We start from the raw sequence: 19,546 nt of genomic DNA, 5'->3' as shown, positions 1-19,546 counted from the left end.
CTGAAATAATAAATACTCTGTATTCATAATAAAGGCTATATAACATTGGTACACAGAAAAGGTAACAAAGTCTACAACAGTCAACCTATAAGGGCATTGCAAATATTTACTTCTATTCAAATGCAATTTGCTTTGAATAATAAATGCTATTACTTGACATACAATGGAGAAATTTCATTACCTGTTGAATAGCGCATTCCGGTAGTAAATAGATGTGTTGATTGTGAGGGTAGTAGTGGTACTTTGTCGGCTTCGCTAGTACCGAAGTAGACCCCGCCGGCAAAGGAACCGTCTGAAAACAGTAACATATTATATTATGATTAATGTATTTCGCAAATTAACATCTAAGAAATGGAGCTACTACGTTTGTCGGCGTAATATCTGTTCTTGTAAAAACGTATGGATTCCTCAGAAGAACTAATTCATGCCTCGTCATTAATTATAAGTACAATAATGAGAAACGGTGTGAAGTTGTCGTCGTTCGGTATTGATACTATCTTTGTTAAAAGTTCAAGCCGTGTCTTACATTACAACAGCGAACGCCCGGGGTATATTCTCGTGAATAATATTATGAATCAAAGTATACTTTATACGAGTAGGTATTTACGAGCACTTTTGAATCGTAATTTTACAGAATTGTATTAAATGTTACATTCTACCACCGATTCGTAATGTAGATTCTAACGAGTAGATCCGACAAGAAACTCAGTAGTTAATCTTTTCCAACATTTGATATACATATTTGTGTCAATTATTTTTTTTATAATACATCCGGAAAATGTTAAAACCGTGTTATTACTAATATGCCTTATTTATTTACGTTCTTTCTTACGTTATTTATTTTTTGCTTTGACAGATTTACTTTACGTGGAAATATAAAGTTGCTTATTTGTACACGTGATTAGCATTTTTTTATCAAACCGCTGGAGTGTTAATACCACTATAAGTTACGTAAGTAATCAATTTCCCACACAAACAATTATCTCGTATTATTTTATAAATAACAAATGAGTGGTTCTCATATTTACGCGTAGATATCAGAACACGCGTTCTGGTAACCGTAACGTTTGAAAATTATATCTGTGTAGTACTCTAACAATTACCGCGCTCACCTGCTGCGCGATTTTATTTGATAAGTATCGATCTCAAACAATGTAAATATTGCTCTATTGATCCGGAAATTGCAATCAGATAGCTTACAAAGTATTTCATTGTTACGTCGCTATAGAATATAAATACATGAATATTATATTGTAATGTTACGAATATTTTTTGTTATTAATTTTGTTTTTATATCATACAAGCGGTGCCTCGCGACTTCAGACGCATTTATGAATTAAGATTGATTTACGTATATTATTAATGATCTAAAGTTTTCCGGATTAGATGTCTTCCGTGGTCACTACTTCGACCCTTACAAAACGGGCTATTCAATAATATTTTCATGATTAAAAATAGACGTTATACAAATTTTTAATGTTTTTAATATAATCTAGCTGCGTCCTGTGGTTTCATTCGCAAGCCAGCCATATGCAAGTGTATCTCATGAACTACATCCTAGTATAGTTTCCAAGATTGGTTAAGGTTTATGGTTATTGCTCCGCTCCTAAGAGTCATAGCGGGACGTTATATAGCTTATGTTACCATCCAGAATAAACGGGCTATCTAACGCAAAAATATGTTACAAGCCGTATTTTAGTTCCTGAAATGACGACATGACAACGTTTACATTTTAACCTTCCACGTTCGTTCGTTTCGATTAAAGTTCTAGAAGCGCTTTGACTAGGTGATTACTAAATTTAGAAAAAATCTGATTCAATAAATCTTTAGTTACGTCGATATTATTTTTGTGACTCACCGTGAACACCGGCGTCACCGGGATCTTTGTTTAGAAAGAGAATCGAATTGCGAACTATTACTTATTATTCCGATATACTTTATATTTATTTATCTGGATATCCAACAGTTGCATAAAACATATATCTAACATGCCTTACATTTACTGAAACAAAATATGTACTACCGATTTTATAGAACACATCGTTCCTAACTATAATAACTGTGCCTAAAATAATTTCAAACAAACTTTATTTTTAATATACATATTTAAATTTCTATATATCATGCTGTGAGGTGGTAAATAATTAATCAATTATGAAATTGTCTTTTAAATATGTTTACAGATTTAAGTACCTACACTTTTTTATGATTCGAACTTTATTTACGTGATCAAAATATTGGAACCGTTAATAGAATTATACCGTGTTTTCGATGACAAAAGCGCTGACCGTTTATTTTTTACTTATAATGACCTCGTTTGCTGCTTTTTTTACAAAATCACCGATTGCCCTCATTAACTCTTGCTTTTAAACTCGGTTCCTGCTGACCAATTAATTGATCGTTTTATTAATATTTTCTTCGGCTTTCACTTTATAATTGAACTTCTTGAAATTTTTATAAAATTAATTTTTAATTAATTTGTTCAACCATTACGCTGATCGAGTTTATCAGAGAATTATTTGGGTAACATAGTTACCGGTTGTTATTTCAAATAGAAAAACTACTGATGTCTTTCACCGCACCGATACCGCCTTCGATAAGATGAAATAGATCAGGAGTTGGAAGGATGAACATTCGATTTTTTTCTTATTTAAATCGCCGGACGTCACGTTCGAGTTGAATGACTACTTGATATTTTCGATAGAACAATTTAGTCGTAACACCTTTTAATCGATTTTATAATCTGTAGCGTAGCGTATCGTGATGTCAATTACATGTTTTTGTTTTTCCTTTGAGAATCGTTAAGTGATTTAACCGTCTTAAAACCCGTTACGTAAAGCAAGGTCAATATCGGTATGCAGCGAGATCAACAGATATGTTTACCTAAAAAGTTAATCACCAGTTTGCGATCTTGACGTGTTCTGAACTTCGTGTAACCTGCAATAAATGATCTTGATAACAGAGGTTATTGAACTGTTCATTGAAAAAACAACGATTGTTCGATTTGTTAATTGTATTATAAAGGTAGGTTTGGTTTAATCAGGATTGTGATCAGACTGATTCTGTAATTTCGTTACCATGATATACTATATAGTCTAGTGCTCGTTGTCTTGTTTTAAATTCATTAATTGCAAATATTATCTAATTTTGGTACTTGTGAGACAAAAAATCGATTTCCATCTCAATCGCGCTTTAATTAATTTTAAAAGTCTAATATATATCAACACAATTTAACGTTATAATTTCTAAGTAGAATTGTTTCCAATAATTATACGAAGCTCCCTGACGCTATAATGACTTATGAGTGCCACAGGCGCCATATACATCATCATCGCAGCCTCGCTTATGTAGATACGACTTGTTTACTGATTGGTTGTTATCTAGAATGAGGCGAAAGAAAAATAGTCCTTCTTTCTTTATTTATTGTGGAAAGGCAGGCGAGCAATTAGGTTTCTGATGTTACGTGGGTCATAGACACTGCAAAAACTTAACTACTACTTATCCGGTACAAGCGCGACCATAGAGTCTTAAATCTAAGAGTTAAGACTCTATGCTCATGACACATAAAATCATGACAAACAATCAATACTAACTCCCCGCTTTTTATTATCTTCTATCGAATAATATGACTAGTTTCTTTATGACTTTAATATATTTATTAGTAGAAGTATGTGTATTGATAAAGTTATAAACATTTTTTTTATTTTACCGCTTGAATTCAGTTTTATTCGCTGCAGACAATTGCCTCTTGGCCAAGTTCACGCAACGTTCGTTGCCCGCGATCTACCTCAACGCAAGTTCAGGGTCCCGACGTAACCGCGTAATCACTTCCGATGTGATGATTCATATACACGATACGATATCGTATTAAACGATTATTTATTACGCAATTACGGTAAATTGTACAGTGTATTATAGATATTTGCAGTTCCGAACTTGTTTCAGTTAACTAAGCCTTTCCATATAAGCGATGCTGTACAAAATAAGATCAGAAAGAGCAAATAAAAAGATAAAATAATAATATATTTCAAATTATATTTGATATAATTGTTGTAAAGGTTATTTAAATTGGCGTTTTATATTTCTTACAATTACAATACGTAAATTATTCGTTTATCACGTGATAAATCGAAAAAATATGTCAAATCCATACATTTCGGCATTTCAACAAAGGAAATCATCAATCGCCATGTGACATTGTCAATTCCCGATAAAAATAATTGTTTTAGGAGCAGTGTATTAGAAGGGCCGAGTTGTAAAAGGTTACAACACTGTAAACAATTATGTAGATATATATTTCCGTTCAATTTAAAATGTTCTGCAAACGAGCACCAAACTGAAAGGCGAATAGACATTCCGACCTTTAGGTAACGTTACGAACTGACAGCAATTAGGAATGCTACGTCCAAAGGAACGTTCATTAGAGATCTCGCTGTGAAGCGCAAATAAACGATTCAAATTAGCCTAAGAACGTCAGACAAGGTTTTACATTTACAACTCTTAAGAACAAACAGTATATGTATTCACATTCACAGGAAAAACAAAATATTTTTGGGCTACGTTGAGGTTTACAGTTCAGAGATAAATGTTGAAAGATGGCTTTTATAAATGAAAATGATAAGAACTGTTTTAGTAAATTTTATGGTATAAGCCTTTACATTCGATTTTTTTATTGTATCGTCATGCAAAAGACGTTCAACTATTTTCCAAATCTGTACCGTAACTTTAAGCAATAACTGTTAATATCCCGAGAAGCTTGTTCGTAAATTTTTCCTTTCCTCTCGAAATAGAGACGAGATCAAACCAGAGAAGGATACTTGTCGGTTCTTAACCGGACTTGGTTACTTACGTAAGCCAATTGTAATGATTTGATTAAACTTACTACATACAGACGACCGAGAATATTTGCATTAGTTATTTATATTTCCCTATCAGGCTTACAGTTAGCAAATAGATCCAACAGGTTTCACCGTATAGCGGTCCAGTAATTCAATACCTCAAGTTTCCGTTCCGGACTGCTTACAAGTACGTAAATATTTTATGCTCTATATGCATACGCGGATTATGAACAGGATTGGAAATAAGTTATTTTAATCTGCCTTCGTCGATGATATCTAGAAAGATATAATAATTAGTCCATTTACGTATTCAATTAAAATACCCTATTTAATTATTTCAGTTTTATATCTGTTAGTGGTATTTTAATGGCTAGGTTAATTAATCACTCGGTATATTTTGTCATTGAGTTATGCGAATTCAGAACTTATCGCCCATCTGACTCTAGCATCTGAAGTCGATTCGCATTTCTTACTTCAAAAGCTAATATCACGCATAATTTAAAACAATACATATCTTCGATAATAAACGGGTCGTAAATCATATAACATATACAAAATACGATACAACGTATCTAAAATTTCAGAATCAAATCTACTTCAATGTCTACTTAATGTCACTGAAGTTAACGAAAACATTAAGCATTACATTAAATATTGCAAATCCGGAAGCCATTGTTATTATTCATGAGTGCACTCCAACCTCCTACACAAGAAACTCGTTGCCTTAAAAGAACAGGTTCTTAGCAACTTTAAGTCTCTTTATAAAACCCTTAAACACAATATAGTCTTATATGTAAGGTTCATAGAAAATAAGGAATGTTCAAAGATGATTCATTCGTCGGTATTTATTTCTGTTGCAAATTATTTCATTTGTTTTAAGGTTTTTAATTTAGAATACAGTTTATTTTTTTTAAATAGTTCCATAATGCCATAACTTATGTAACAGTAAAAAAACTAACGGATTTTCTGGATGCAAATTTATTTAAACTAGTTAGTATCTAAATGTGGATTGACTGCATTGAAGTGTTAGTAACTAGCATCAACAGTTCTTTGATTGCATTTACCACTTGCATAACTAATTAAATATATAATTTGAATTTAAATGATCTGTATTTAAATACATATTCTACTATTCTTTAAATAATCACTTTATTTTCCAAACGGCTACCTGCTAAGTGGACACCACTGTCCATAAACAATGGCGCCAAAAGAAGTATTAACTATTCCTTACATCCTTACGCCACCAACCTTGGGAACTAAGATGATGTATCCCTTGTGCTTGTAGTTAAACTGGCTCACTTGCCCTTTAAACCGGAACACAACAATACTGAGTACTGCTGTTTGACGATAGAATATATGAGTGAGTTGGACCTACCTAGACTTGCACAAAGAACTACCACCAAGTATTACTTAAATTACTCAAATTTTGATTTAAACTCATTATTGAAATTATGTTTGTAAGCATTAAACAGAGACATATGCCATATAAAACAGAAGTTACAGGAATCAGAAGCTAATTTAACGGACACTTATCTGGTCACGAGTTGTAGACTTCCTTGGAGGGTAACCTTAATTGTATCGTTTCGCATGTGAAGTAATTATCAGAGGAGGTTATGAAATTAGGAAATGTCACATAGTATATCTTTTACATTATATACAGGTTATAAATTAATGTTTATCGTATATTTATAACGTCAACATTTTTGATAATCTTGTGAATTAATATTTTTAATGCTGGTTTGTGTCTCGAGGCACCCAAATGTGGCATCGATTTTTCTTCTCTATCACGCACTACCCGTTTTTAATGTGGAAATTATGCAACCGTATTCAAACGTGATATTCTATCTCGCTGCTAATTATGAATTGCGTAAATTACATCAATGCAATTCCGCTCCGTTATTTAGTTCAATTAAATCCCTGCCATTATATATTGCGAGGTACAAAATGATAATGATTCTCTACAACGACAGAAATACATAACTGTAGAAGTAAAGAATTTTATAATAGTCGCTAAGAGTTGTTATAATTGTCTTATTGTGTCACATATGCAAGTCGTTTGATCTAATAAGTAGCTAAGTTTACTATTCTCAACACTAAATACATGATATTATGAACACGCTAGTGTAGTATTAGGTGTAATTTTTATTCTATTTAAACTTTTACAACCACTTTTCTGTTCGCTTAACGATATGCTTTAAGAGTTCTCGTATACTTTAACAATGTTTTCGTCATTGCATGTCAACGTTAAGCCTCATTATTGTGTTGGAGGGCCATTAAATTAAATTCCAATTTCTTCGATGGAGCATGGTAAATTCAAAACTTCGCGTCTATTGTGGTTCGTGTTGTGTTGTACAGTCGTGACGTTTCGCATTCACGGGATGCTATCTGTGCCCACTCACTCGAAGCGACTGCTCGAAGCAAGCATACACTTGACGTTTATGAGCGCCTATTTGATGGAGCACTTGTTAAGGGTCATTTTATTTTCGCAGTTATTGCGCTAGAGTATTTTTGATCGAGATATTTTAACCACACTAACAAAAGAGTCGACTTCATTTTCAATTAAATATCAAGCAATAAATAATCACCGCTGTCAGTAAAGAAGGATTTAATAGAGCACTGTTTCTGGATCGTGATTTGGAAATTTAATAGTGGTACCGGGTAATTCTAAACGAAAAGATTCGCTTGGTACGTTCTTGCATCTACTGCGGCTCGGGTTTGCCATGTAACTGTCTGCCCGGGATTTGTTGCGCTACTTCAAAACGTCCTTAACGAGCAACCAATAAGGTATTAAAAAGAAATACCCTCCGACAAGACCTGTAAGATGGCAGTGGTTAAACGGCTTAGAACAAAACAAAAGGTAAAATATTCAGCGTATTGTTTTGTTATATATATAAAAAAAAAACTATTTAACAAAAGCTATGCATGCATAGTTATATTTGAAAACAATTGCATTATAGCAATGAATGTAGATGTGGTATACGTTGGAAAGGAGATAAGTGAATTTATGTTTCCAACAGTACGCAATATCAGGTTTTAATTCAAAGACAATTTTATGAAAATTCAGACAGAAAGTATCGCCCGGCTAGTACAATGAATAGGCTCGGTATTTGAATTCTATCTTGAATATTGGTATCAAGATAATAAATAACTTTAGCTGTAAACGCAAACATTTGTAAGAGATTAAAATGATGTATAGCTCTCGATACTAGCGGATGAAATGCTGGCTGTTATTGTTTTATGATTCTGTAAACTATATTTTTAACTTAATATTTTCAAATAACTACTTTAATAACATATCACCAACTGTTTATTTTATAAAGTTGTGTACTTTATTACATTAATATTTATTTAAATATTAGACGTTGCAAGACATCTAATAAAAAAAAATGTCATCAGCTCACATTATCAGCACTTAGAGATATAAATCGACTTTAGATCAGCGTTATATTCAAAATAGTTCTTGGCTAAATTGTATAGTGCGTGAAGCAATATACTTTCTGATATCGACTATCGACGCTGTTCCATCTACGTATGCAAAGGCACGTGCGGTGTACAGGGAACTGATGGTCCGATAAGGCGGAACCGATCGTATGTCACGCTCACCCGAGTACTAGGTGCTCCTTCACATTTTACTCACCATTCCTGGTGTAATGAATACACTGACTACGTAATTGGCCTGAACTGTTCGATCGATCTTAGCCATTATTCTGATTTAATCATTCGCTCAATTAATAATTCAAATATCACTTCTCGTAATCATAATGAAATTCAAAACGTTTGCTGTAAATTATAATTATTTATAGTTAGCTTTATGTGTTAAACATTTTAATATAGTTTAACCGTTAGCGTAATTAAAATAATAATTTATATTACTAAATTATCTCTTATTATATCATATATGCCGGTCATATATCTTCCATAATGAAACCGCTATTGACTTTTTGTTAAAGAGTCATTGAAGCCGTACAACTGTTGGGTATTCTGCGAAAAGCTTATCCCGTTTTAATAGTTAATCTTAGTCATCAGGTTCGACGTAACGCGCATTCGGTTGGTTTTTCAATGTATTGTCTCTTACTATCTCTCGTTACTCATTTTATGTGAACTGTAAATTCTTTGCGAAGCGTGTGACACTTTTTTGCGCGATCACGATCGTAAAACATTATTCCATTTTTGTATACATTCTCCTTTGCATATCTTCAAAGATCGATTGTGTAGTGTACTTAAGCACCATAAATAGATTTATAACAATATAAATGTTGCAGAATTTGCTCGTATTTTACTTGCATCCTCGCCGACCATGTAAATTGTTCATACATCCGAGTATTCTTGAGATATTTTGTATTGTTTTATCTTGAATTTTCTAAGAGCGTGTCCCTTGGAATTTCTTTCTTTCTGTGTTCCATATAATTTGGTTACTATTGCAGTATATTGTTAAAAAATACTTTTTTTTTTCAATATTATTTATATTGTTACTATAATTTTGTATTTTTAGTATCGGCTTAAATCTTATTATTGCTAACTTTATAGATGAGGTTTTTTTCTTTTCGTAGTTTTTCTACTATATGCGAACTATTTATTTATTAATCAAGCACTAATATGAATATTGTGTCAATGTCAACATAAACAACCGGTTGCGATTATCATCAACATCCTCATAATTGCAGTAGTCGTTCGCATCGGAGAGCATTATCTCATACGGCCGCTAGATCTCGACATGCGAAACTGGTCGCGTAACGTAACATGCGTAATAACCAATCGTGCGTGTCCAGTTAAGCGTTAACCCGTAAATCACCGATCCGAGCCTTGCAGTCACGTATAACCACCGCACAAAGGGTTACGACACGTCGATCTGACCACACAATATTAGAAGTTATAACCATTGGGTACAACCTATTTTGGCATGAGTGCAAAACATCCTGCAATAATTTCATGTTGCTCCGGTGTGTTGGAAGAATATTGCAATTACTGATGTTATATCCCCGATTAATAAGAACTGTACATGAAATACAAAATACAGAAATACCAATTTTTTAAGTAGTTTTGTAACGTATTGTTTTCTTTTTCTATCTATAAAAGATGTATGTGTATCTCGTTCCTTTGTTATTATTTTAGCTGTAATAAATATATTGTAACATTATTCTACGGCAATTTTTCATCATAAACGCTCACATAATATATCTGTCAACCTTATAAACTTTAAACAAGTACAGCGACAGATAGGCTATTGTACCTGATGTTGGCGAAGTCCCATGGTGGGTGGCATAAATTACTAGCGAATGTGCATTTGTCGTATCTATTGATAGGAACATTTCCTTCCTTTCTTGCGAGCATATATGAGACACATTCCCACAGGAAGTCGTCTATGCAAATTATAGTTATTTACAAAGGATGACAATGGTTGAATAACAAACGACATTTCGTATGCGAATAAGTCTTGCGATACATATTATTAGGGATTATTTTAATACGTAACGTACTGTATCGATGTTAAAGTTCCATTGCCTACTTATATTCTATATTTAGAGTGGATTATAAATTATGACAAAAGGTACTCATTCAGCGAAATTGCAATTTGTAATTTGGCATATTTATATAAAGTTTTAAAACTGTCACGGGTTTTAATTTTTTCAACAATAATGTTATTGTTGTGAAACTAATTTCAAAAAGCCTGGTTTTCTATCGTAGATTTTGATTTTAAGTAACCTATAATCTACGATTGATTTTCATTTCCTATTCGAACTTGATTATATCTAAAGCTATGTTTCTCGTAATAATTGGTAAATATCACATGTAAAATCGTTCCTTTCTCTCAGAAGACCAGCTCACCGTGGCTGCATCACGTTTTAGTATAAATTAAACATTATCCATGCAAATAATGTCTACAGTGTGTGTTGGAATGAAAACTCGTGACTTTCGATACGGTATTATTGAATCCGAAATTTCCTTATCCGATATAAATTTTATGTATATTTTCGAAATAATAAAAAAGTTGTTATTTACTGTGATGCATCTCATTGATAAATGCTAATGTAGTTTGACAGGTTGATTGGAGTTTAAAGTTATTATATAGGTATATATCCCCACTCCTACAGATGGAACGCTTGTATCATGGAATACTACTAATGCAAAAGCAGTTTTTAAAAAGACTGGTTGATTGTTAGTGCGTTCAACCATACACACACTTTCATTTGAACGAAAAATCTTCATTCAATACAGTAGCGTTTCTGATGTTATCTAATCTCAAAGAGAGTCAGCTAGTTTGAAAATCAGATGACAAAACATGTCGAGTATTATGATTTAAAATAATTTTTAAGGTTTCAAATCTTAGTTTTACTTTTTTTTTATTTAAACTACTTCAAATATATTCTTTGTGTAAAAAAATTAGCATTAAACTCGAGGCGATTGCACTTCCACTAAACAGCTTCGACTATATTTTACGTCTTTCTTTAATGAGCCGTACACTCTTGCTAGTATAACTTTGAGCTTATCATAAGTTATAGTTTGAAAAGGACTATTATTACTCGGAAATTTATTTATTAATTATATACATAAATTACTACTCTTTAAGAGATGCTTAATTTATGTAATAAAAATTAATAAGGTTACTTACCACCATGTTAAAATAACATGCAATGAGTTTGGAAATTTACTTGGCGATGTAATATCTTGACATTTAAAATATAAATGTTATCTATTGTTTTAACAAATTTGGATTGTAGTCATTCAACTTTAATGTAACATATATTAGAAGTAGTGAGGCTTCAAAATTGCTACCTTCGTCAATTTTCTATGGAAATGTATAAGAATAGATATCCAAATAACCACCTATATCGCTATGACTAGATTCTTAGTACTCAACCTAGGAAATTGTTCACGATGATTGCGCGGCTAATGCTCCCCGTTGAAACGTCGGCTGGCTTCCGCGTCGCTAAAGAAATATTTATTTTTAAGTAAATTGGTAGCTCCGCCATTCACAGCTGTCATTAAGTAGCCATGAGAAAATCTTCCCCCTCATTACTGACCGATCTACGCTTTTATCATCGACTGCTTGTAGGCCGACCGATTTTATTTATATGATGGCTATAATAATGCATACCGCATTATGGCACGCGCTGGCTAATGCATCATTTTGAAGTACATAGATGGTGGTTTTGTAAAATAGCTATCCTTTAATACATTTTTGTTATAGGTTAAACTTATATTATCGTTTATTTTCTTTAAAAGTGCTTCAAAAATTTGGAATTAATTCGTAAAGTGATCCAACATGATATCCAGTTTAATTAAAGTACATTGTAGTATTAAGACCCAAGCCAATCTCAGTTATAATTAAACAAGAAAATTAAATGGCAAATCCTTCTTCAATATTTTTAAACACATGCCGATGAAATAATATGCAATGAACTATTAATAGGTTAATAAAAATAAAAAAACTACTGTCGACTGCTGATAAATGTGTTCAAGTCATACATCATATTAGCAACATTTTAAACGCTGAGACTAGCTTACGCTAAGACTGTTTATACGTGACATTCATCCATTAAATTATAGAGATGATTTATTTTTAATTTTTATCCAATGGTTAAATAATTGCTGTACATTTTTTATTTCTCATGTGCGACAGTTATGGATTGTCGCACAGACTATAAATGACAATATGTTAACCAGTTCCACAACTCGATAATTGGTTTAAAGTTATCGATGTTAATTTTCAACATTTTTAATCACATACTGGTAATTGCCTTTTGTACAAGATGATCAGTTTTAATCGCTTTATATTCGCTTAACTTGTATTTTCAAAGTGAGTAAATAAATCTAAGAAGTCGATTAAACCTACTACTTATTATCCTACCGATTTTAAACTCTCTTGCATATTTAATGCAATGTGATCGAGATGATCTGCTGGTGGAACCCGGAGATAGTGGATGTCTGTATTATAGTAGAACCTTAACCTTATTGATTTTTGGGCTGTATTGTATGTTTCGACGATTATATAAAAACTACATTATAATAAAGAGGTTTTTTTTAAATAGATTATTTTATTTATCCATTAAACTATGCTCCATAAAATTAATATAAAAGCTGCATAAAGTCCATAGATAAGATCTATTAATTCCTTTAATTAGGTCCAATTAAAATTATTACCCCATCGACAAGGTTACAAGAGATTTCTAATAATAAATAACCCCTATACTGTTATCTGATTTGTCTGTCTGTAATTTAATTAACTTGTAGTGATGATGGTATCTTTGCAAAACTTTATATGGACAGCGGCGAGGATAACGAGTTAAGGAAACTTTACATTGTTTCGTCTAAGATACATTGGAAGCATTTTAGTGGAAATGTTATATTTAATGATTACAACTAACAATTTAAAATTACGTAGTCGATTTACTTGCAAACTTATTCGACTGGTATTCTTTATAAGAAGAAATGAAAAAAAAAATAACAAAAAATGTTATTATTTATCTACGTAACAATATTTAACATTTTAACTTATAGATTTGACGTATGCTATGAGAACCGCTCATCTACATACAAAATGAATAGGGATTACTAATAAACAAACTCTCAAAAAATACGAAAAAAAAATTAAGTCGTGCATTGCTTTTTCTAGTTTAACAGTTAAAACGGTTAATTCAAAACAGTAGTTCGAAAAAATATTGTATATTTGCTATAAAATTTATTTAAACAAAATAATATGCAGTAATTTAATATAATATGATTTAAATATAATTATTTTACTAAGTGTACAGTAACCATATTTATCGTTAACATTTTAAGCTTAAGATAAGATTACCAGAAATTCCATTCAGTATTTCTTATCAGGATCCATTACGTTTTCACGTTATAAATTTATGGATTTTGGTAATTTTATAATAACATCAACCCTTAGTAATTTCGCACAAAAAACTTTTCCATCATCTGTCATCTATCGGAAATTTAGAACAACTAACTATTTATGTTACTTGTACGCCTGCATTTTTTTGCAAAAATAAGTGTAGACATCAATACAGTTACGTACAGTACGTTTTGTTTTATTTTCGAATTAAACGAATCGGAGCCTTTATTGCAAAAAAACTTTAATTACAAGAAAATTGAGTATTTGCTTATACATATCTTGTATAAGGAGTTCATAAACATACGTATGTTAACAAATTCTTGTATATTTTTATTAATTGAATCATTATACACAGATCAGCACTCGAAGATAAACATAAATGTTTTTAAAGTAAGTTAGAAGTGTCCAGAAAGATCAGTATAGTGATTTATTTTCATACGTAATGATATAAATGATGTCGTCCCTTACCATTCTTACTACGAGTCTGAATTGAGAAAAACTTAATGATGATACTTCTAACTTATCTGTGTTTTTTCGTTGATCTGATAATAGCGGAAACTGGCCTCGTAGGGCATACCTGACTTTACCGCTAGGATGTACCGCAGGCATGACTCTACCACTATAATACTACACGTCGCAGCGTTGACCCAAGTCGTGCCCTATCTTTTGTACAAGATGACTACTCAGATGATCCTGATTAATAATTATGTTTTCACGGACATTCAAATATCACCTATGTCGTTATGATTATGGAGTGGTGCCAGTTTTAACACCATGTAATTGGTTGCAAAAGTAAGAGGTGTTAAAAAACGCATTGGTGTTGCAGTGCTGTTTTCCAAGAGATCAAATTACAAATTATTAAATACAAATCCTACCCTCATCGTCGCAGTTTGGAGTTATATATAATTTATAACAATATACATACATATAGTTATAAAAATATTAATATCGATGTCCTAAATATACATTATAAATATATATTATCTAAATAATATATTGTACAAATTAAATGTAATAACTGTAATCATGACCGAGTGAAATTGTAACAAGAAATTCTCCGTTGAATCGCAATTTCAATTGAATGAAAAATGTACCAACCCTCGTGTCACGAGTGGAGGCAATAAAACCGAGCGTTGTTTGTTTCAGAAATAATACCGTTAAATAATTAAACTTAATATAATGCTACCATTCAACGATTTTGACATCAATTAATTTAAACCTTTTAACTTTTAACTTACATATGTATACATAGCTATTTTTTTTATTTACCTTTTTATTGAAAATATTTTCCTAAGTTGCACGACGGTCAAATATGTCAAACAAAATCTTTGTACAAACACGATTAAACGTGGTAAAAAACAGAGATTGTCGAAAATCTGGCACAAATTCTTTTGCGTCATGAAAATTGTTTAACAACCGGGTCGAGTGCAGTCACCTAACCGAAAAGACTTTTTTACTAGAATTTGTTGACGTAAACACGCGTCTGAGCTACGTGCCTTGATCTCCTAATACAAGGGAAATGGGAAAGCAAATACTGCCTTTTTATAATAGATTTTTTTTATTCAACCATAATCGTTTCGGTTTATTTAAATTATATTATAAATGTTCTCAAGTGATTTTGCAATACAAATATCTTTCAATTTAGGCGTCTAAGAAATGTAAACTGTTATTTGTTCCATATTTATTTTGTTGCTTAAATAGTAGCTTTACTTGTAATATAATCAAGTGAAATTTTGATTCATAGCTTTGGAAAATTTATTTGGTTCGGAATAAGTTCGACCTTATTGACCGTATCGGTTCCGTATAGGAAAAAACTCTCTGTCTGATATTTTGTATTGTTAACTATATCTGGTATATAATCCTAGCTTGAAATTTAATTGTATAGTTAAAACGTAAATATGAGTAAATTTATGAGTTACGTAAAACGAAACAAACAATAGACGTTCAAAACATCGCAAACGTTAAAGTAGAAAGCTTACAGAGAAAGGGCAATATAAAATCGTTAAGACTTTTTACATTGTTACTATAAGTAACGAAACGTGGCTTTCATGTTGCGATTTATACGATTTCACCTATAATTTTGTACTTAAAAATGATAATCATAAAACAATCGTTACTTTAAAAGTAAACTTCAAATACATAGCACAATTTAGAGCAGAATCTATAATAAATAGTACTTATAATATTAACTTATTGAACCCCTTTGGAAAGGAGAGGACTAACCAGGTTTTGAGCGAGCTCGTCTGAGTGCCAATTATTATCAGTAATTATGTAGCTAAACAGTGATACTATGTACTTATAAGCTCTGGTTTAAAGTGTAAGTAAGTCAGTATCATTACAGGCAGAAGAGAAATAATGTCTTTAATAGAGCTATTCTGTAATATGAAACTTTAAACTGATCAAAGAAGATCGTCACTAAAATAAAGAAATGTCACTGACACTTCCAGTTCCGTTTGCGAAATTGATCTAATTGTAACATTTAAAGAATAAAAGTAATAAAATTTTAGTACGTATAATTCGGTTTTTGAAAATACAGGGGTGAGAGTGAATTTTTCATACAAAATAGCACTGACCTTAATATTTGCTTACGCATTACAACTAAAATATACATTGATGAATTGAATTAGATAGAATGTCGACAACAGTGACCACTACAAGTTTGTAAGATGTTGTTATGAGGACAGTCCTTGTCCCAAAGATTAACAAAGTATCTGAATAACAAATTGATAGTCGATTTTAGAAAATACTTGACTCTTTAAAGTTTTCAGTGATTACACATCACCCTGCTTGCTTGAGAATTTGTTTTAAAGCCATACTTAAATGCGCATACGCATCAGCGTTGAAATATGATTTCCTTCAAGCATTGCAAAGCATTTCTATTTATAAAAACTCTATTACTACATCTCTTGCCTTATTTGTTTTATATTCATTTTGGTAATATCAATACCAAACAGCTCAATGATCTGTTCTATTCGCAAAGAATATAATCATAAAATAAGATAGTAATTGAAAAATAATTCGATTCTCTAGTTCATAGAATAAGTATTTTAAACCGCGTTTTTAGACCTGGTCTTTTGACCACAGCTTGATACGCTTCAGACAAACTTTTGAAGTGTATCGTAAAACCTTCTAATATATAAATTTCAAATTTGTTGTTGTTTTCAAGCGCCGTGTCGTATAAGCGTGAAAGTCATCCATCAACAATCGGATGCAGATATCATTTAGCTTATTATCGCTTCTCTAAAACCATCATTATCATTCCTCCTGTCATGCTCACTTAAAATCATACCACGTCATTGTTGTAATGATGGTGTATCGAGGTCATCATCGTATCGTAAGCAAGAAAGCCATTTTGATTTCACAGACACTGTACAGTAATCAGAAACATCAATTATTTCCCTTAACGCCTTTACGCACTACCGGTCGGCCGATGATAATAACGGGTTGCTTGCTCACCCAGAAAGCGTTCCGATCTGGAGGACACAAAGGGCAGTTTTTGGATTGATTCCATTCCGTATGAAACAATTTGTAACGTATTTACATTATAAATTATTTCAACAGTCACGCTTGATGTGTATGTCGTTTAATTCTAGAATGAAGCTGTCATTACCAAAGCAACATTTTACAAATTTCTTTGTATATTTTTATTTCAACGGAGGTTAGTCGTGATGATATTATAATACACTAGTGGGCATAAATATAGGTGAACTCTCCTAATTCATTCGATAATTTAGTGGAACTGTATATCGATTCACAGAAACTACTAATTTTCGAACATGGGTTGCTACTGAAAATCAGCAGCTTCATAAACATGTCACTACACGAATGACTATCACTAGGTCAATATTAACATAGTTCACCGTAAGATGTTTATTGCTTGTATACAATGCCACGGGGTGACAGCACCCTTCAACGAATCTCATCTTGTCTTATAATTGCATAATAAAAGTAAGGATTACTGAATGACATATACGGTACTGGGCAGTAAAATTATGGTTTATATTCGATATATAAATTCATAGAGTTGCGAAACTTAGGTAAATACAACGGTTAATATTGCAGGAGTATTATCTATTTTTATTACTTCACGATTGCCACCCGCTAAGAATTGACACGAGTTGTTCAGAAACGGGTTCACGGCTTTCTGTGAAACCTATATTTATTTATCAATAGTCCATACCAGTTATGAAAATATGAAATGTATTAATAGTAAGAGCCGAGATGGCCCATTGGTTAGAACGCGTGCATCTTAACCGATGATTGCAGGCTCAAACCCAGACAAGCACCACTGAATTTTCATGTGCTTAATTTGTGTTTATATTTCATTTCGTGCTCGACGGTGAAGGAAAACATCGTGAGGAAACCTGCATGTATTTAATTTCAACGAAATTCTGCTACATGTGTATCCACCAACCCGCATTGGAGCAGCGTGTTGGAATATGCTCCTAACCATCTCCTCAAATAGAGAGGAGGGAATTTTTCAGTACTGAACAAAAAAATTTGTAATGTTAGACGAGCAAATATGTCGCCTGATTTCATGTAGCTGCGTTCGTCTTATAATTATAACTCTGCAAGAAGCCTTTTTTAGCATGTATTCGCTGCCAACTATGTTCTAAAATATGTATCTTGTGTCTAATTACATGGCCTTACTTTTACTTAAAATTAGTTTCAATAGCACAAAGTGTTTATGTTTGATCATGGGTCTGTTCAGAACCACCTAAACATATGTTGACCTGATAGATTCTGAGCAATTATTTCACTCATTGTAAAACTGCAGTTCAGATAATTTTATATATCTAAGAAATATGTTTATTAAATGTCAGCCTGTTAGAATTTTTCCTGAAATGTACAGACTTCCTCAGGGCATTTTTTACACAAAAGATAATATATATAACAATATATGTACACGTGAACGTTGATTAATGCCGGCCAGTATTTGTAGGTTAGGCAAGTGTCGGCGGTCATCTGATTAGTATGTCTCACTCAGGACTAACTAGTGTCTAAAAACTAAATTTGTTGCTAACCGGACGAGTTTTAATATCGCGTGCATGTAATAGATCTACGAAGCATCTGTTTTCAATTATTTTGAAAATAACAAGCCTCGACGTGCAACAACTTTGTAATTTGCAATGTATACTTAAATTATATACTACGTTGAACGTCAATGCATTTCGATTTCTATACTAACTTGATCCTCATTTGTTTTTTTTTTATTTCATCCAAGAAAGGGATTAATGAATGCGAAAAAGCGTGGATCTGGTCTACTATAGCAATTCCTCGTTTTCTTCAATCATAATATAAAGAAAAATTTATGGATTTTCCATGTTAAGGGACGCGTATATTGAATAAATTTATTATTAAAATTGACATTTACTTCACTACGGAAGAATAAATAGAGGAAACCGATTTCTTCGCACATTTTTATCGTTTGCAATTTTAATCAAAGCAACTTCTTAACCATTATTGACATCGCTAATAGAACTGATTGCACAGTCAACGCATTATTACCCACGAGAGATTGTGGGAACGCAAGAAGTAAGGCTCAGTGAACCCTTGCACCCTTTTTATTAACAGCCAGTAAAATAAAACCGTATAAGAATAAAGATCTTAATGCCTAATGACGTAAGAACGATAGTTCTGTGAAGAATTATAAGCTTAGGCTTAATATGTCTGAGCTTTTGTAAAACCGCTTTTTGTTTCAATTTTGCCATGACATTCATTTCAGTCTTAATAACATAATTCCGAAGTGCTAAAACGCGTGAAGTGCTAAAGTATTAAAACAAGATTAAAGAATCAGATTATATATGCATAGAAAGACAAACGGATGTAAGGATTATTTGGTTGTAAACGATAAACCATTTACTACATT

General features: G+C 32.1%; 2 protein-coding genes across 3 annotated transcripts in view; one reads left to right on the top strand and one right to left on the bottom strand.

Annotated features, from left to right (window-relative positions):
• LOC113398775 (elongation factor-like GTPase 1) overlaps nt 1–19,546 on the top strand; it is a 104,797-nt gene that overhangs the window by 8,846 nt on the left and 76,405 nt on the right. The gene's annotated exons all lie outside the window — the stretch shown is intronic.
• Nucleotides 1–19,546, bottom strand: part of Dsx-c73a (doublesex cognate 73A) — a 50,073-nt gene that overhangs the window by 2,236 nt on the left and 28,291 nt on the right. Inside the window, exon 2 of the mRNA XM_026637666.2 lies at nt 182–292. Within this exon, the coding sequence (XP_026493451.2) occupies nt 182–292 (111 nt within the window). The remainder of the gene's footprint in view (nt 1–181; nt 293–19,546) is intronic.

The sequence above is a fragment of the Vanessa tameamea genome, chromosome 14, assembly GCF_037043105.1.
Source record: "Vanessa tameamea isolate UH-Manoa-2023 chromosome 14, ilVanTame1 primary haplotype, whole genome shotgun sequence".
In the NCBI taxonomy this organism is placed as follows: Eukaryota; Metazoa; Arthropoda; class Insecta; order Lepidoptera; family Nymphalidae; genus Vanessa; species Vanessa tameamea.
Note: the sequence above shows the minus strand (reverse complement) of the source record. Positions and strands in the feature narration are given on the sequence as shown.